We start from the raw sequence: 21,447 nt of genomic DNA, 5'->3' as shown, positions 1-21,447 counted from the left end.
CTAAAAGGAGAAAAGAAAGAGGAAATGAGATGCCACTTCTTCTCTACAGACCGTTCATTCATTTCTGCTTGCTCGCCAAATGACACAATTCCAGGACTGCTTACTCTGGAGTGAAAGGGGGTAGTGGTCTGTTTGGTGGACAGCCTATAGAGTTAAGAGCACTGGATACCTCTTTTCAGTTCTCCCTCCTTACGGTACTTCTGTCTCCCAATCCCTCCTCTCCCCTCACACTATTTGGGTCACGTACACCTAGAAAACTACAACTCGGGAGGTTATGGGTTCAAATTCTGTATGGAGATCTCTTTTAACTTATACAATGAACACTTCAGTGTCCTTCCAACAACAAAGTGTAACTATGCACTCCACTAATACTGTATTACAGTGAGTTAAACAACCCATTTACCGTATAACAGATCTGTGTGGGAAGACGATGTACTGCAATGACTTATGTTGTAAAACTATTCTCTACCCTGCACTTGAAGACAAAATGAAAGCTACTAGCGTAGCTTGAAAGTCCTTGGGAACAATCGTCCACAGCTCCATAACTGTGAAACCTAAAAATACTTATATCACCTGTTCTTAGACACAGAAAAAGACGACGAGGGAAAGACGGCAAGACGGCAAGGCCATTTTGATACATTTGATAATAAACCCCAGGCTTTAATGGCTGCATTATCTAGGCTGTAAGTTTCCCGCGGTGCGAGCAAGAACGAGAGAGGCCATGTGCAGAGGAGAGTGTTATAGACACAGATCCAGCAGTGAGACACCCCTCTGTGATATATTTGGATGCCTAAAGGACCATATCAGCACTTTACGAATGTACAGAAATTTGTGTTATAGAGAGACTTCTGAGCCGTTCAGAGGGAACAAAGTGGAGTACGATTGACAGAATTGAGTTACAACGTAAAACACCAAATAATGCATGCAGAGCAGAATAAGGCCGATACCCACTAATGATCAAAATCCAGAAAAGAGCTGATAAATTCTACAACCACCTAAAATGAAGTGATTCCCAAACCATACATAACAAAGCCATCACCTACAGAGAGATGAACCTGGAGAAGAGTCCTTTAAGCAAGCGGGTCCTTGGGCTCTTTTCACAGCACAAACAGACCCTACAGAGCCCCATACATTGGAAAGAATTAACAAAAAAACTGAGCAAACTAGAATGTTATTTGGCCCTAAACAGAGAGCACACAGTTGCAAAATACTTGACCACTGTGATTGACCCAGACTTAAGGAAAGCTTTGACTATGCACAGACTCAGTGAGCCTTGCTCAAGAGAAGACAGGCTATGTTCACACTGCCAACAAAATGCGGTGGAAACTGAGCTGCACTTCCTAACCTCTTGCCAAATGTATGACCATATTAGAGACACATATTTCCCTCGGATAACACAGACTCACAATGACTTCAAAAACAAACCCAAATTTGATAAACTATAAACTATCTATTGGGTGAAATACCACCATTACAGCAGCAATATTTGTGGCCTGTTGCCATAAGAAAAGGGCATCCAGTGAAGAACAAACACCATTGTAAATACAACTCATATTTATGTTTATTTATTTTCCTTTTTGTACTTTAACTATTTGCACATAATATGACATTTGACATGTCATTAGTCTTTTGGAATTTTTGTGAGCGTAATGTTTACTGTTAATTTGGGTTTGTTTATTTCAATTTTGTTTATTATCTATTTCACTTGCTATGGCAATGTAAACATGTTCCCATTCCAATAAACCCCTTAAATTGAATTGAGGGAGACAGAGAAACAGAGAGAGAGACCGACAGAGAAAGACAGAGAAAGACAGAGAGAGAGAGAGAAAGAGAGAGACAGAGAGAGAAAGAGACAGATAGAGAGAAATAGAGAGGAAGAAGGAGAGACAACGAGAAAGAGAGACAGAGAGAAAGAAAGACAGAGAGAAAAAGAGAGAGAAAGAGAGAGACAGAGAGAAAGAGAGACAGAGAGAAAGAAAGACAGAAAGAAAGAGAGACAGAGAGAACGAGAGAGAGAGAGGGAGAAAGAGAGAGACATAGAGAGAAAGAAAGAGAGAAAGATAGAGACAGAGAGAAAGAGAGAGAGAAAGAGAGAGATATAGAGAGAAAGAGAGAGACAGAGAGAAAGAGAGAGAGAAAGAGAGAGATATAGAGAGAAAGAGAGAGACAGAGAGAAAGAGAGAGACAGAGAGAAAGAGAGACAGAGAGAATTAGAGACAGAGAAAAAGCAAGAGAGAAAGAGAGATATATAGAGAGAAAGAGAGAGACATAGAGAGAAAGAGAGACAGAGAGCATTAGAGAGACAGAGAGAAAGAGAAACAGAGAGAATTAGAGAGACAGGGAGAAAGAGCAAGAGAGAAAGAGAGAGAGATATAGAGAAAGAGAGAGATATAGAGAGAAAGAGACAGAGAGAATTAGAGAGACAGGGAGAAAGAGCAAGAGAGAAAGAGAGAGATATAGATAGAAAGAGAGAGACATAGAGAGAAAGAGAGACAGATATAATTAGAGAGACAGAGAGAAAGAGAGAGACAGAGAGAAAGAGAGAAAGTGAGACAGAGAGAAAGAGAGAGACAGAGAGAATTAGAGAGACAGAGAGAAAGAGAGAGACAGAGAGAAAACGGCACAGAAGAATACCAGAAAGCAACCTGTAACCAAAATATCCAAACGCTCTTTGGTAACTTTCTGGATACCACATTCACTCACAGTAAAGAAGTCATCAATCGGGAAGTAAAAAACATCAACCATATATTCAGGCTAACGGCAAAAGAAGCCGTTTTTTAAAGATCAGATGACAACTGGTTTGATGCAGATTGTAAAATTATAAGGAAAAACTTAGAAAAGCACAGTAACCCAAATAATGGAGAATTATGCCTTCATTACTGTGAGACTGTAAACCTCTATAAACGTACACTCAGAACCAAAAAGCACAGTACAACAGCAAGCAGCTGACACTAATTGAGGAGTCCATAAACACAAACAACTTCTGGCAAAATTGGAAAAGACAAAAAAAATCTAAACAAGAGGAATTAGCAATACAAAATGGTGACATATGGACAACCCATTTTAAAACACTCTACAACACCGTTCAAATTGAAACAAACGCAGAACAACGCCAAATTCATGAGAAGTTTAATGGATTAGCAAAAGCTATAAAGGACGATCAAAATCCATTGGACTCCCCAATTACTGACCAGGTGCTCTATAAGAAACTTCAGGCTCTCAAATTTAAAAAAGCATGCGGACCTGAATGCATCCTAAATGAGATGCTCAAACTCACTAGTGCAAAATTTCAATTGGCTATATTAGAACTGTTTAATTTGATCCTGAGTGTAGGTTATTTCCCTGACATCTGGAATCAAGGACTCAACCACAATCTTTAAGAACGGAGACAAATTTGACCCTAACAATTACAGGGGCATTTGTGTGAACAGTAACCTGGGGAAGGTTTTCTGTAGTATTATCAATGTAAGAGTTCTAATCTTCCTTAATAAGCACAATGTCTTGTGTAAAATCCAAATTGCATTTATACCAAAACATTGCACAACTGATCATATTTACACTGTACACACCCTGATAGATAAACATGTCCATCAAAATAATACCAAAATATACGTTTGCTTTATCGACTTCCAAAAAGCATTGGATTCTATTTGGCATACAGGACTGTTCTACAAAGTTATTGAAAGTGGTGTAGGGTGTAAAACATATGACATAATTAAATCAATGTATACTGGCAATACATGCAGCATTAACATAGGCAAGAAAATAACAGAATTCTTTAACCAGGGGTGGGGCCTTTGTCAGGGTTGATATCTGAGCCCTGCACTCTTCAATATTTACATCAATGAATTGGCCACTATTCTAGAAAAATCCTCAGCCCCTGGTGTTAGTCTCCACAATTCAGAAATTAAATGCCTACTCTTCGCAGATGACCTATGCCTGCTGTCACCCACAGCACATGGCCTACAGCAGGGCCTGGACCTGCTAGAGCAGTCCTGCCAGACCTGGGCCCTGGCAGTAAACCCCCAAAAAGTAATGATTTTCCAGAGAAGATCCAGATCTCAGGGAATTAGACCAAAGTTCACAATTGGTACAAAATATATAGAGTACTGCACACACTACAATTACTTAGGTTTAAAAATAAGCTCAACTGGACACCTTAATGAGGTAGTGAATCAACTGAGAGAGAAAGCACGCAGGGCATTCTACGTCATTAAAAAGCAAATTCAAATTGAAATACCTCTTAAAATTTGTCTAAAACTAAATGAATATATCATTGAACCATTTGCAATTTATGGCAGTGAGGTGTGGGGTCCACTTGCAAAACAAGATTTCATTAAATAGGACAAACACCCCATTGAAACCCTGCATGCAGAGTTCTGTAAGATACTCCTACATGTCCAGAGGAAAACTACAAACCCCCCAACACGCTGACTAACCCACCAACCAGCCGACTTAACCCACCAACCAGCCGACTAACCCACCAACCTATCAACCACGGAAACAAACACAAGACCAACCCACCAACAAGCCATCCAACCTTCCAACCTATCAACCACCCCACCAACCAGAAGACCAACCCACCAACCAGACAACCAAAAGACCAACCTGTTGAACGATCCACCGACCAGCGGACCAACCCACCCACCAACCAGCCCACCAACCAACCCACCCACCAACCAACCAGCTGACCAACCCACCATCCATCCAACCAACCGACTAACCCACCAACCAACCAACCAGCCGACCAACCAGCCAACCAACCCAGCAACCAGCCGACCAACCCATTAACCAGATGACCAACCCACCAACCAGCCATCCAACCCAGCAACCAGCCGATCAACCAACCAACCCACCAACCAACCAGCCGACCAACCCAACAACCAACCAGCAGACTAACCCACCAACCAACCAGCCGATCCAACCCACTAACCAGCCGACTAACCCACCCACCAACCAGCTGACTAACCCACCAACCAGCCGACCAACCCATTAACCTATCGACCAACCAACCAGTCAACCAACCAACCCACCCACCTACCAACCACCCAACCAACCCACCAACCAGCTGATTAACACAACAACCAGCCAATTAGCACATCAATCAGCCGACTAACCCACCAACCTGATGAATCAACCAACCAGTTGACCAACCCACTGACCAGGCGAGCAACCCACCAACCAGGTGACCAACACACCAACCTTTCAACCAGCCAGTTGACCAACCAGCCGACCAACCCACCATACATCCGACCAACCCACAAACCAGCCAGCCAACCAACCAACCCACCAACCAGCCAACCAACCCACCAACCAGTTGACTAACCCACCCACCAAACAGCAGACTAACCCACCATCCCACCAACCCACCCATTAACCTATTGACCAACCAACCAGCTGACCAACCGCCCGACCAACCAACAAACCAGCCATCCAACCCACCAACCAGCCGACCAACCCACCAACCAGCCGACCAACCCACCAACCAGACGACCAACCCACCAACCTGTTGACCAATCAACCAACCAGTTGACCAACCCACCAACCAGCCGACCAACCCACCAACCAGTCATCCAACCAAACAGCCGACCAACACACCAATTAGGCAACCAACTCACCAACCAGCCGACCAACCCACCAACCAGTTGACCAAACCACCCACCAACCAGCCAACCAACCCACCGACCAACCCACCAACCAGCCGACCAACCCACCAACCAGTCATCCAACCCACCAACCAGCCGACCAATTCACCAATTAGGCAACCAGCTCACCAACCAGACGACCAACCCACCAACCAGCCGACTCTGTCTTCTTCAGGCTCATATCATCATGAATGTAAACTGTGGACTTGGGAAAAGCCTATAGGTCAATAAAACCTGCTACCATAGCCACTCTGGTCAGCTCTTGTATCCTATTAAAGCAGGTTCTATTGTGTAGGAGCAGACGGCAGTAGACGGGTCGATGCTAGCTCCACCAGACGCATAGCATTACCGCAGTTGGAGTAGGGAGGGGAGCGAGATGGAGCGGAGGTCAAGGTATTCACTTCATCCGACAGGGAAGGCAGGGAAACCAAAGAACAGTGGGAAGGAAAGGTGGACTGGAGGTGGAACTGAGATGACATTATCAGCCCAGGGGGGTTGGGGATTTCACTTCGAAAAAGAAGAGAAACTTCTCTTGGTATCTTTTGTATCAATTCACATACATATAAACACAGTGTATAAGCAGATGAATGTCTGTGCAGACGTACCCTTATACAGTACACACATGCACACACGCACACACAAACACACACACACGCAGAGCCTACCTTCTCATAGAAGCGTAGCTCGTAGTCCAAGATGATTCCGTTGGGCTGTTCGGGCTGTGGCCATGACAACGTGAAGCTCTTCATGGTGGAGCTCACCTGGTGCATGATGGGTACGATCGAGGGGGCTGCAAACAGGAAACAGGAAGAGAAACAGGAAGTTTAACAACCACTCTGTATGGAAAACCAAAATGGCTTCTCTGTGTCTTGTAACAGCCTGAACGATGCAAGAAAGTGGCAATGAAAGTTACACAAAGTTAACACTTTGTAACACAGAAAAAATTATCAGACAAAAGTCAAGCCGTTAAGAATCTGCAGTCAGACCTGTCATGGGGCAGCAAGCACATCTTTAAAAACATCCTCACTTTTCATGGTCCCCATTTCTCTCTCTTTGTGTGGATCTCCGCCTCCGATACAGTAAGGTAAAAATCTACATTGCGTCTGAATAAAATCATTACCTCATGCAGCACAAAGATCTGAACCATATGAAGTGTTAAATTATTTTCTTGATAAGAAACTGCCCTTTGGAATAAAACTCCATCCCATCTCTTTTTAATGGTTTCGACCTGGGTGCTCAGTGTGGGCCTATTCTCTTATGCTCTCTCTCTCTATCTCTCTCTCTCTTCTCTCTCTCCCATTCAGACACAGCACACCTGAGTGCACAGTGTGGGCCTATTCTCTTATACTCTCTCTCTCTCTCTCTCTCTCTCTCTCTCTCTCTTCTCTCTCTCCCATTCAGACACAGCACACCTGAGTGCACAGTGTGGGCCTATTCTCTTATACTCTCTCTCTCTCTCTCTCTCTCTCTCTCTCTCTGCTCTCTCTCTCTCTCTCTCTCTCTGCTCTCTCTCCCATTCAGACACAGCACACCTGAGAGCACAGTGTGGGCCTATTCTCTTATGCTCGCTCTCTCTCTCTCTCTCTCTCTGCTCTCTCTCCCATTCAGACACAGCACACCTGAGTGCACAGTGTGGGCCTATTCTCTTATGCTCTCTCTCTCTCTCTCTCTCTCTCTCTCTCTCTCTCTCTCTCTCTCTCTCTCTTCTCTCTCTCCCATTCAGACACAGCACAGCTGAGTGCACAGTGTGGGCCTATTCTCTTATGCTCTCTCTCTCTCTCTCTCTCTCTTCTCTCTCTCCCATTCAGACACAGCACAGCTGAGTGCACAGTGTGGGCCTATTCTCTTATACTCTCTCTCTCTCTCTCTCTCTGCTCTCTCTCCCATTCAGACACAGCACACCTGAGAGCACAGTGTGGGCCTATTCTCTTATACTCTCTCTCTCTCTCTCTCTCTGCTCTCTCTCCCATTCAGACACAGCACACCTGAGAGCACAGTGTGGGCCTATTCTCTTATACTCTCTCTCCCTCTCTGCTCTCTCTCCCATTCAGACACAGCACACCTGAGTGCACACATATGGGTTCTGAATTAACCCACTGCCCCAGCAACTTCCCCTTCATTCCCTTGCTTTTGTCCTCCGTGCTATCATCTCTATTATCATTCCTTGCTCCTGTCTTACTGGGCTAGCAGAGGAAGGGGTGGTTGGGTTGGAGACCGAGCGGCGAAGACAAAGCGTTTGGTGTGAAGTTTTATTAGTCGTATGTACAGGATATTCATGGTATACACCATCCAACGACACCATCCAACGACACCATCCAACGACACCATCCAACGACACCATCCAACGACACCATCTAACGACACCATCCAACGACACCATCCAACGACTCCATCCAACGACACCATCCAACGACACCATCCAACGACACCATCCAACGACACCATCCAACGACACCATCCAACGACACCATCCAACGACACCATCCAACGACACCATCCAACGACACCATCCAACGACACCATCCAACGGCACCATCCAACGGCACCATCCAACGGCACCATCCAACGGCACCATCCAACGACACCATCCAACGACACCATCCAACGACACCATCCAACGACTCCATCCAACGACACCATCCAACGACACCATCCAACGACACCATCCAACGACACCATCCAACGACACCATCCAACGACACCATCCAACGACACCATCCAACGGCACCATCCAACGGCACCATCCAACGACACCATCCAACGACACCATCCAACGACACCATCCAACGACATGCTGACTTCAAGGTTAATCCTTGACAATGCAACAAAAAGATAAGAATACGAACATAAAGTAAATGGCTCAGTAGAACATATATATATATATTTTAACATAAGTATAATACAGGAAGGCAAACACGTAAACACTTTCTCTGATACAGTGTCACTATACATTTACTGTATTGTCACTATACATTTACTGTATTGTCACTATACATTTACTGTATTGTCACTATACATGTACTGTATTGTCACTATACATTTACTGTATTGTCACTATACATTTACTGTATTGTCACTATACATGTACTGTATTGTCACTATACATTTACTATATTGTCACTATACATTTACTGCATTGTCACTATACATTTACTGTATTGTCACTATACATTTACTGTATTGTCACTATACATTTACTATATTGTCACTATAAATTTACTGTATTGTCACTATACATTTACTATATTGTCACTATACATTTACTGTATTGTCACTATACATTTACTGTATTGTCACTATACATTTACTGTATTGTCACTATACATGTACTGTATTGTCACTATACATTTACTGTATTGTCACTATACATTTACTGTATTGTCACTATACATTTACTGTATTGTCACTATACATTTACTGTATTGTCACTATACATGTACTGTATTGTCACTGTACATTTACTGTATTGTCACTATACATTTACTGTATTGTCACTATACATTTACTGTATTGTCACTATACATTTACTGTATTGTCACTATACATTTAATGTGTAGTCCAATGTATAGTCCAATGTATCATAGAAAGTGTTTACATTGTGCAGTATTATTTAGTATTAGTAATAGTAAATATGACTCTGGTTGCAGTAATTGTGATGTGAGTGTAGCATGAATGTGTGTGTCTGTGTGAATTTAGCCCTGATTGGACAGGAGCAATACGTTACCTCCAGTGTATGGAGGAAAGGGAATTCTCTGCCCCTCTCTTTGCTCTTTGCTTATCTTTCACAGTATCCATTCCAGGAGTATATGGAAGCATAGAATTAGGAATTAGAATACTTAGAAAAGGCCACTCAAGACTGTCGAAAGCCTTTTCGGCATCAACAGCCATTATTGATAAATCTACATCTTGTTTTTTAGCGTATAGTATTAAATTGAAACATGTTCTTGTATTTCTTTGTCAGTGTCTATATTTAATAAACCTCGTTTTATTAATATGTACTAAGTCTGGTAAGACTTTTGCCATTCTGTTGCTTATGAGTTTTGCTATTATTTTATTGCCAGAACTTATTCCACCCCTGGGACTGTAATCTGCAGGGGACTCTCCTGGTTTCCCTGGTTCTAATACAACTGACATAACTGTTTGATACATGGAACTCGGAAGCACATTTGTTTTGTCATTAGAGTAAAAAGGGGAGCTACTTTGACCCAGAATATACAAAAAATGCTATGGGAAAGACGTCCATCCCTGGTGCTTTTCACCGCGCAATATTTATTTTGGGGTGATTTCCATTTCAGTGATTGCTTTCTAACTGCCTACAGTTGCTTCATGGTAATTGAGTCTAAGAAAGCTGTAGGATCAGACCAACTGTTATTTAATTCTGATTTATATAGATTTTCATATATTTTTTGTTATGAATAGCATTGTTGTTTCTTATTAAAGCATTTGTATCCTAATCGTTTAAAATTGTATTCGTTATGTGAGAGCTGCAAGGTGTGTACCAGGTTTATTTGCCATTAAATAGTATGCTTTATTTGAGTTTAACCTGTAGGTGTTGACTCTCTTCAAAAGTAAAATAACATATTACAGACATTTCTTTTTCATGTAAATATTTTTTATGGGCTTTTTTTAAGATAGTGTAATTTTAAGATAATTGTAATTTCTAACTCAGATTGAATTTTTACTGAGTATGAGATTATTATTCCCCTAATGCACACTTTAAAGGCATCCCAAATTATATTGGGGGTTGGCTTTTCTCTGTCATCTATGTCTACATTTGTAACGGAAAAGGTCTTTATTTTTTTCACTTACGTATTTCATATACTTCGGGTCTCCGTATTCTATCACTCAGTATATTTTCTGTTGATGTCATTTAGTTCCCGAGTGGCGCAGCTGCCTAAGGCACTGCATCTCAGTGCAAGAGGTACCACTACAATCCCTGGTTCGGCTCCAGGCTGTATCACATCTGGCTGTGATTGGGAGTCCCATAAGGTGGCGCAAAATTAGCCCAGAGTCATCCGGGTTTGGCCGGGGTAGGCCGTCATTGTAAATAAGAATTTGTTCTTAACTGACTTTCCTAGTTAAATAAAAATAAAAAGCATGATACAGGAGAATGACGTTAGTATATACTTTAGTTGAGTGCATGTTTGGATCTCTGTGTGGAAGGCTGAGAGATGGAGGCTCATTATTCTGACCCCAAAACATACTAACAGTGCGCCAGATACAGTATGTCTATACACACTCTATTTTGTGGAAATAAACCCCTCCATCACCTCATTCTACCACACACTACTATACACACACCCTGTGCCCCCCCCCCCCCCCACACACACACTTTTCGTAAACACACCAAACTTAATCACACTCCAGCTCCCAAAATCCCCAAATAACCCCCAGCCAATCAACTCAACCCCCTCCACTCCACCTGCCTCCCTCTCTCGGTTTCAGCCCCCGCACTCTCCTCCTACCCTGTCTCACCTTGGTATAGCTCAGCCTCTCCTATCTGGCTGCCACACGCTCCAGTGCCCAGAGCTCTGCTGGGCCGCGTTATCAATTACCGGCCCTGGGCACAGCACAGCACAGCACACAGTGTTACTGACAGCCTCAGTAGGCCCCAACACTGCTGTTGTCTTCCATGCACTCGGAGCATCAGAAGGGGGTAGCGGAAGGGAGTGTGCATTCTAGAACCAGACCCCAGTCTAACAGACTATGTGTGCATCCCAAATGGAACCATATTGTCTACAAACTGCACTACTTTTGACCACAGCCCATTGCGCTCTGTTGTGCACTTGTGCACTGTATAGGGAAAAGTGTGCCATTTGGGACAGAAACTAAGACCCAGACTCATGTATTTAACCAGACAGACACAGTTTGGCCAATTATAGTAAGACAAGGCAGATATTTGTAATTATACATGGTTTTAGCATGTCTCACTGATTGGATGAGTGAGGGTGTGTGCCCATGGTTGTGCTGCTGCGTTAAACATTTCCATTTAAAAATCTCCACACACACACACAGAAGTACAATATACTGTACCCTCTGTCTAAAAGTCACAATTAAATTATCGTAGCACTTCTGCAACTCATGGATAAAAAGTTTGCCTAGTCCTCATCTTGAAGGCCTATGTGTGTTAGTGCCCTGTTTGTAATGAGCCTGTTTTTGTAACAGGACTGTCAGTACCTGGCTGCAGGTCAAGGGTCAAGCCTGTTGAAGTCAAAACGCGTCCCCATCATTACCAGGGGACACCAGCGATGACAGTGATTGGTGGCTGTCCCATGCACTTCTCTCCTCCCCCATCCTGCATCCCTCCCCCTTCCCTTGTTCCTCTGTTCTACTTTTATCTGGCCCAACTGGCTGCCCCCAGATTTGAATGCAACACTCGGCTTAACATTAATCAAAGTCAACCCTCCCAGTGACCCTAGCGAGCGAGAGAGAGAGAGAGGGAGAGAGAGAGAGAGAGAGAGAGAGAGAGAGAGAGAGAGAGCGCAGTGGGGGGGAGGTTATCTGCAGACTCCTACTCTAACACAAGGCCATCACATTACACATCTACGACTCTTTAACTCCACACAACACAGCACAGGGCCATCACATCAGTGGAGGCTCCTCAGAGGAGGAAGGGGGAGGACCATCCTCTTCAGTGAAATTTCGTAAAAATAAGAATTGTGAAACACTAAAAAGGTTTTTTAGATAAAACTATACAAAATATATTATTTTAGATTTTTTAAAATGTTTTAATTTAACCTTTATTTAACCAAGTAGGCAAGTTGAGAACAAGTTCTCATTTACAACTGTGACCTGGCCAAGATGCGACCTGCCACCTGGCCAAAGCAAAGCAGTTCGACACATATAACAACACAGAGTTACACATGGAGTAAAACAAACATACAGTCAATAATACAGTAGAAAAATAAGTCTATATACAATGTGAGTAAATGAGGTGAGATAAGGGAGGTAAAGGCAAAAAAAAGGCCATGGTGGCAAAGTAAATACAATATAGCAATTAAACACTGGAATGGTAGATTTGACAGTAGATGAGTGTGTAAAGTAGAAATACTGGGGTGCAAAGGAGCAAAATAAATAAATACAGTACATAAGGAAAATATAAATACATAAGGAGTAACTCCGGGCCCCACGGGGTAAAAATTGTCCCACCACTCTGGGACCTATGGTGCCACCAGTCTGCTTGCAGTTGTCCGTTATCGTCATGTATGTGGATGATCAGGGCTTTATTCAGGAATGTTTCTTGGGGTACTTTGATGTGTCATGTGTCAAGTGGGCGTGATGCGCTGTCTGAGTTTAACTTCATGGACAAACTTGTTGTTCAAACCTACAATGGCGCAGCTGTAATGGAATGTATCTGATATTTGTATTAACAGCTAAGTCCCTTCTTGTTCCGTGATTAAGAGGTGATGACAACTCCACTCCACAGTCATTGTCAACTCTCTCCTGACATGAACTGAAGCCACGTCTCATGTGTCCGCTCATCCACTGGCACATTGAATGTTGCCTCTCCAAGCACTGTGAGCACCCGTATCAATTTTCTCTCATTACTGTATGTAAAATCAATCACATAAACAATCACATAATTACACATCAATGATTTTACTCCTTGCTTGGACTAACCCATTCTTAGCTCTTTTGTCTAACTGTGTAGTGTGTTGTTGTTGTTTGTCTTCCCAGTCAAATCCTGTCCTGCACTGAAGTCAAGCCACTGAACACCTCAACGCATGCCTCATATCAATCACTCCTGTGATCCCTTCCCAAAACGGTCTAAGTTGCCCTCTCATTCCCATTCTCAATAATATTGTAGTATAAATGTCTTTAGTAAATGCTTTATGTTAAAATAATTAGTCCCATTCTCCCTTTGCATCAACTCCCTCATTTAGATATTCCCAGCATAAGCGTAATTTCACATTCCACAATCCACATTCCACAGGGCATTCATCCCTCAATTCCCAGCTGGACGTTCCTGGGATGCTTGACTAATTCCCAGTTCAACGATTGGTCGGAAACGTCCCGGTAATTGGTCAGCTGACCAGTGGTCCAAGGCCCATTCCCTCATAGAACAGTTTAATTGTGGTTTTCTCCTTAAAGACACAGCACCACCACACCATAGTCATCTAATAGGTGCCTCTGTTCAATTCAGATGAGGGGTAACAGGCTCTCACAGTCTCCCTCCCTCCCTCCCTCCCTCCCTCCCTCCCTCCCTCCCTCCCTCCCTCCCTCCCTCCCTCCCTCCCTCCCTCCCTCCCTCCCTCCCTCCCTCCCTCCCTCCCTCCCTCCCTCCCTCCCTCCCTCCCTCCCTCCCTCCCTCCCTCCCTCCCTCCCCTCTAGGCATGCTGTTGATCACTGCCTCCCTACTAGCAGTAACTCAGAAGGACTGCCCAGTCGTGACTACATGGTAATGGGCCTCACAGATCACAGGGAAGCTTCAGTTCTCCAGTGTTCTGTGCTGTCCTGTGCTGTTCTGTTCTGCACTGCTCTGTTCTGTTCCTTTCTGTGCCCTATTCTGTGCTGCATTTCCAAGAGTTTCTGTCAGGGAACCAATTAACCATTTTTCAAAACCCTCCAGTGATGCCAGTAGCGCCACCACTCTTGAATTGTAGACGTAAAACAGGCATTACATTTAACATTTACATTTAAGTCATTTAGCAGACGCTCTTATCCAGAGCGACTTACATTATTGCCGTGTTCTTGATTGTGTCATGTCCCGGATGTTCTAGTGTTAACTGGAACATGGAATTATCTTTGATAGCCGGAGGAGAGATTTAGTGGCAAAGACTGTAATGAAAATAATTAAGGAAGACAAGCTTGTCTTTTGGTTTACAAAATTCATTTTTCTCTGTTGTACTTCAGACACTAGATAAAGACATCTTGAGGTTTAAGGAGCTCAGTAGCATTCAGAGCCATTCTCCTTCGATCGCCTCCAGCTAGCTGCCAGTTTCTGGGTTCAAGGGACAAGTTACAACATTTATGAGAAACTGGCATCAAATGAAACAAAATGGCACCTTCAGCCAGCCCTGGAGAGGAGTAGAGGATGATGAAATGGTTTGACATGAAGCTTTTCTATGCTCTCTTATAGTCAGTCAGTGCTGTGCATTGAGGCAGTGAGAAAAAGCAACAGCCCATGTAGATAATTATGAAGAAATTTGTAAACTCTGTGATACTCAAATTATTTATTGACTGACTGACTGACTGACTGACTGACTGACTGACTGACTGACTGACTGACTGACTGACTGACTGAATGGATGAATGAATGAACTAAGCAATGGACAAACAAAAGGAACGAGAAAATGAACAAGCGATTCAATAAATACAAGAGAGTCTTATAGAGCGCACAACTAAACCTGGGCTGTGTAGAAAGAAGGTGTAAATAAACTGGGCTGTGTAGAAAGAAGGTGTAAATAACCTGGGCTGTGTAGAAAGAAGGTGTAAATAACCTGGGCTGTGTAGAAAGAAGGTGTAAATAACCTGGGCTGTGTAGAAAGAAGGTGTAAATAACCTGGGCTGTGTAGAAAGAAGGTGTAAATAAACTGGGCTGTGTAGAAAGAAGGTGTAAATAACCTGGGCTGTGTAGAAAGAAGGTGTAAATAAACTGGGCTGTGTAGAAAGAAGGTGTAAATAACCTGGGCTGTGTAGAAAGAAGGTGTAAATAACCTGGGCTGTGTAGAAAGAAGGTGTAAATAAACTGGGCTGTGTAGAAAGAAGGTGTAAATAACCTGGGCTGTGTAGAAAGAAGGTGTAAATAAACTGGGCTGTGTAGAAAGAAGGTGTAAATAACCTGGGCTGTGTAGAAAGAAGGTGTAAATAAACTGAGCTGTGTAGAAAGAAGGTGTAAATAATCTGAGCTGTGTGTGCGTGTGTCCAGCACAGGGTAGGGCAGGCTGTGAATGAACTCCTAAATCTTGGTATTTTCTCCCATGTAGCCTGCACCTCGTCAACTATGTCTGTCTGTCTTCATGTGTTCTTAGTCTAAAACAACCCGTGTACACCAACACCAACACATGGAAAGACTTAATGCACTCAAAGCACGTAAACACAAAACATAATGAGTAGGGATCCAAATGGGCCTTGGCGTGGTTCCCCTCACATCACTCTGGTTTAAGTTACGTCAGAGGCTCAAATATCTTTGATATATTTTGGTTGTTTAGATTTGGATCTGACTGTATCTGGGAGGACTGTATAGAATCCCTCTGAGCCGCAGTCTGTTTTGGTGAACTTGCTGGGTTTAGCTGGTTTCCACATGCCCATGAAGGCTGCAGGATGGAAGAGATGTTTGCATTTCTGTGGGAATTTTGGGACTACTTCTAAAATGAGTTTTACTGGACTGGGAGGAGGACCTGGCGGGGTGGTGCCAGAATAACAACCTGTCTCTCAACGTAACCAAGACTAAGGAGATTATTGTGGATTACAGAAAAAGAGGACCGATCACACCCCCATTCTCATCGACTGGGCTGTAATGGAGCAGGTTGAAAGCTTGGTGTCCACATCACCAACAAACTAGAATGGTCCAAACACACCAAGACAGTCGTGAAAAGGGCACAAAAAGCCTATTCCCCCTCAGGAGACTGAAAAGATTTGTCATGGGTCCTGAGATCCTCAAAAGGTTCTACATCTGCAACATCGAGAGCATCCTGGTTGCATCACTGCCTGGTACGGCAATTGCTCGGCCTCCAACTGCAAGGCACTAGAGAGGGTAGTGCGTACGTTCCAGTACATCACTGGGGCAAAGCTGCCTGCCATCCAGGACCAGGCAGTGTCAGAGAAAGGCCCAGAAATTGTCAAAGACCCCAGCCACCCCAGTCATAGACTGTTCTCTGTACTACCGCATGGCAAGCGGTACCGGAGTGCCAAGTCTAGGACAAAAAGGCTTCTCAACAGTTTTTACCCCCAAGCCATAAGACTCCTGAACAGGTAATCAAATGGCTACCCGGACTATCTGCATTGTGTGCGTGTGTGTGTGTGTGTCCAACCCCTCTTTTATGCTGCTGCTACACTCTGTTTATAATATATGCATAGTTCTTTAACTATACATTCATGTACATACTACCTGAATCAGCCTGACTAACCGGTGTCTGTATGTAGCCCCGCTACTTTTATAGCCCCGCTACTTTTATAGCCCCGCTACTTTTATAGCCCCGCTACTTTTATAGCCTCGCTACTTTTATAGCCCCGCTACTTTTAGAGCACCGCTACTTTTATAGCCCCGCTACTTTTATAGCCCCGCTACTTTTATAGCCCCGCTACTTTTATAGCCCCGCTACTTTTATAGCCTCGCTACTTTTATAGCCCCGCTACTTTTAGAGCACCGCTACTTTTATAGCCCCGCTACTTTTATAGCATCGCTACTTTTTTTTCTGTCTTTTTACTGTTGTTTTTATTTCTTTACTTACCTTTTGTTCATCTAATACCTTTTTTTGCACTATTGGTTAGAGCCTGTAAGTAAGCATTTCACTGTAAGGTCTACTACACCTGTTGTATTCGGCGCACGTGACAAATAAACTTTGATTTGAGGAGGAGTGTTTCGATACAGAGGGTTTGGCAGTTGGCACACAATCTAGGGTACAATGTTGTGCCAGTCTGGAGAAACAGATGAAGGCAGAGGAAAGCTGTAAAAGAGGGAAGAAAAGTCCCTCTCTGAGTGATGTCATTCAGCTGTTCATATGGGTTAAGTGTCTTGGATGGAGGGATGGAGGGAGAGACGGATGTTGTTGAGGACATTGTGTTAAATCAGAGAACATTTACAAAGTTTTCTGGAGTTTTTTTTACATTACCCATTCCTCCGGTCCTCGACTGAAATGACCCTTGTACGTATTAACCTTAATACAGTAGATATTAAACATTTACATTTATTAAACACTTAGGTCTGTACACTGTGTGCTCCTAAGTAAATTAAAGCATAAAGTTCCTGAAAAAACATAACATGGGAGATGACTAAACCTGGGCTGTGTAGAGAGAAGGTGTAAATAACCTGAGCTGTGTAGAGAGAAGGTGTAAATAACCTGGGCTGTGTAGAGAGAAGGTGTAAATAACCTGAGCTGTGTAGAGAGAAGGTGTAAATAACCTGAGCTGTGTAGAGAGAAGGTGTAAATAACCTGAGCTGTGTAGAGAGAAGGTGTAAATAACCTGAGCTGTGTAGAGAGAAGGTGTAAATAACCTGGGCTGTGTAGAGAGAAGGTGTAAATAACCTGGGCTGTGTAGAGAGAAGGTGTAAATAACCTGAGCTGTGTAAAGAGAAGGTGTAAATAACCTGAGCTGTGTAGAGAGAAGGTGTAAATAACCTGAGCTGTGTAGATAGAAGGTGCAAATAACCTAGGCTGTGTAGAGAGAAGGTGTAAATAACCTGAGCTGTGTAGAGAGAAGGTGTAAATAACCTGAGCTGTGTAGAGAGAAGGTGTAAATAACCTGAGCTGTGTAGAGAGAAGGTGTAAATAACCTGAGCTGTGTAGAGAGAAGGTGTAAATAACCTGAGCTGTGTAGAGAGAAGGTGTAAATAACCTGAGCTGTGTAGAGAGGTGTAAATAACCTGGGCTGTGTAGAGAGAAGGTGTAAATAACCTGAGCTGTGTAGAGAGAAGGTGTAAGTAACCTGAGCTGTGTAAAGAGAAGGTGTAAATAACCTGAGCTGTGTAGAGAGAAGGTGTAAATAACCTGAGCTGTGTAGAAAGAAGGTGTAAATAACCTGAGCTGTGTAGAGAGAAGATGTAAATAACCTGAGCTGTGTAGAGAGAAGGTGTAAATAACCTGAGCTGTGTAGAGAGAAGATGTAAATAACCTGAGCTGTGTAGAGAGAAGGTGTAAATAACCTGAGCTGTGTAGAGAGAATGTGTAAATAACCTGAGCTGTGTAGAGAGAAGGTGTAAATAACCTGAGCTGTGTAGAGAGAAAGTGTAAATAACCTGAGCTGTGTAGAGAGAAGGTGTAAATAATCTGAGCTGTGTGTGTGTGTGTGCGTGTGTCCAGCACAGGGCAGGGCAGGCTGTGAATGAGCCCCTAAATCTTGATATTGATCAGGCCTTTATCACACACACACACACACACACACACACACACACACACACACACACACACACACACACACACACACACACACACACACACACACACACACACACACACACACACACACACACACACACACTCAGAGGTATCTAGGACAGTTTAATGGCCTCATTAATGGCCTCTGCACTGATCCACACTGCACCTCTCTGCACCACATTGCCACTGACTGCCTCTCCTCTACCAGTCTCTCCCCCTCTATCTTCATTCCGTCTAACTCTCTCTCTCTCTCATTCTCTCTTTTACATATCTCTCCTCTCACGCTCTAACACGCTGTATCAATGTCACGTTCTGACCTTAGTTCCTTTGTTATGGCTTTTATTTTAGGGCGTGAGGGCGTGAGTTGGGGTGGGTAGTCTATGTTCTTTTTTCTATGTTGTGGTTTTGTGTTTGGCCTGGTATGGTATGGTTCTCAATCAGAGGCAGGTGTCGTTCGTTGTCTCTAATTGAGAATCATACTTAGGTAGCCTTTTCCCACCTGTGTTTTGTGGCTGATTATTTCTTGTTTAGTGTTCTTTCCATTCACCTTATGGGACTGTTCGTTTGTCGTTTATTGTTTTGTTCAGTGTTCAGTTATTTTATAAAAAATATGAACACTTATCACGCTGCGCTTTAGTCCTCACATTCTTCCACCACAGACGACCGTTACAATCAATCTCTCATCTTCTCCCCTATTTCTCCATCAATCCTACAGTCTTCCATCTAAAATACAATGAACCTCTTAAGGATCTGCCCCTTTTTTTCAATTTTCGCCTAAAATGACATACCCAAATCTAACTGCCTGTAGCTCAGGCCCTGAAGCAAGGATATGGATATTCTTGGTACCATTTAAAAGGAAACACTTTGAAGTTTGTGAAAAGTGAAAGGAATGTAGGAGAATATAACACAATAGATCTGGTAAAAGATAAAACAAAGAAAAAACCAACCGTTCTTTTGTATTTTTTTGTACCATCATCTTTGCAAGAGAAAGGCCATAATGCATTATTCCAGCCCAGGTGCAATTAAGATTTTGTGTATGTGCAAAGTTTTAGACTAATCCAATCAAACATTGCATTTCCATTCAAAATGTTTATTCCAGACTGCCCAAATGTGCCTATTTTGTTTATTAATACATTTTCATGTTCAAAATTGTGCACTCTTCTCAAACAATATCCTGGTATTATTTCACTGTAATGGCTACTGTAAATTGGACAGTGCAGTTAGATTAACAAGAATCCAAGCTTTCTGCCAATATCAGATATGTCTATGTCCTGGGAAATGTTCTTGTTACTTACAACCTCATGCTAATCGCATTAGCCTACGTTAGCTCAACCGTCCCATGGATGGGACACAGATTGCAAACATGTTTGTGTCCTTTTGAACTGTTTGGGAGTTCAGTCCAGTTTGCACAAGTAGGTGTGGCTAAGAAAAACTTTTCACTCTTTCACTGCCCTCCTCACAAAGTTTTCTCCCCAAATGATCCTTCGATCCTTCCTTCTGTCTCCTCCCAGACAACCAATAACCACGTCCAGGGCATTGGTCTAGCCTCCTGCCTGCCTATGAAAACCCTCCTGTCGGAAGCAGCAGCACCACAAAGTGTCTCCTAGGGCTGGGCAGGGGCAGGCCCGATTACAGCCAGTCACCTCTTCTTCCCTACATCTATCTGTCAAGTAGGGCATATTTCTCCTTTCAAATGGGACAATCAGAAGCCATTATGCCACCCTGATAACCAGAGCAATTTATTTACCTTTCTCATTTCCCTGTCTCATTTCACTGTCAGCCATGATGACTCAGAGAGAGAGAGAGAGAGAGAGAGAGAGAGAGAGAGAGAGAGAGAGAGAGACCGCACCCTTCTCCGCTCTCTTTCGCGTTCTAAGAGAAAGTGTGTACTTGTCGTTATTTTCTTGGAGGTTGTTGTAATCAAATGTTGCAGGGGCGCAACTTTTACTGGGAATGGTGGGAACATGTTCACCCAGTTTCATAATTGGAATGTGATACAAAACGAGGCAACGGTGTGCTTTAGGACCATGGGGACGCCTCCGAGCAGTCAGGTAGGCTGTCTGTAGTGTTTATCCGCTGAAATAAAAACAACAGTATATGTGCCCCCCACATCTAAAACTAAAGTTGCGCCTCTGAAATGTTGTAATCAAACATTGGAAAAATGTACAATGATTTAGGTGTATATATCGAAAGAAGATTTTTTAGGAGCTATTCACTTAAGCTCATCAAAATGCGTAAGCTTATACACAAACTGGAGTGTACACAACTTCAACTTTCACTTTTCCATAGCGCCAAAGCTCTGCTATCAACCATGCAGTTTGTAGAGTAGTAAGTACCAGAAGTTGTTCAATATGTTTAACACAGAAAAGTCCCAGAAAAGTTACAGTACACACTCAAAACTGTAATATGGCACAGACTGACAAAATGACCACTCGAAAACAGCATATCTGCAATACACCACTACACTCCATGGAATGGACAGACTGTGGTCCCTCTCATACTAGTGAACACAGTTAAATGTAATGCGTCTCATTTACATTTTCCACTTGGTCAATAGTTTGAGGTCCCTTGATAAGTGCCACTATGTACATGATGGAACACCACGGGAGCATGAAGAACACTGTAGGAAAAGGACCGACAAAATATCCCAAATCTGTCATTTCCAGTGGCTGAATTCATATTCCGACACCAGAGAGAGATCGAGGGAGGGAGTGGGGGATACAAGAAAAAAAGAAAGCAAGGGAGTTGGAGAGAGACAGAGAGTT

The 21,447-nt window shown here is 43.2% G+C and overlaps 1 protein-coding gene across 3 annotated transcripts in view; it reads right to left on the bottom strand.

Moving 5' to 3' along the window:
* LOC135558633 (ephrin type-B receptor 1-like) overlaps positions 1-21,447 on the bottom strand; it is a 362,430-nt gene that overhangs the window by 66,069 nt on the left and 274,914 nt on the right. For all 3 annotated transcript variants that reach the window (XR_010458378.1, XR_010458379.1, XM_064992582.1), the window contains exon 6: positions 6,311-6,435. Coding sequence is in view for 1 of the 3 variants with exons in the window: in XM_064992582.1 (XP_064848654.1) it covers positions 6,311-6,435 (125 nt within the window). In the remaining 2 variants the exon portion in view is untranslated. The remainder of the gene's footprint in view (positions 1-6,310; positions 6,436-21,447) is intronic.

This window comes from Oncorhynchus masou, chromosome 17, assembly GCF_036934945.1.
Source record: "Oncorhynchus masou masou isolate Uvic2021 chromosome 17, UVic_Omas_1.1, whole genome shotgun sequence".
Classification (NCBI taxonomy): Eukaryota; Metazoa; Chordata; class Actinopteri; order Salmoniformes; family Salmonidae; genus Oncorhynchus; species Oncorhynchus masou.
This window is presented reverse-complemented; position numbering and strand designations above follow the sequence as displayed.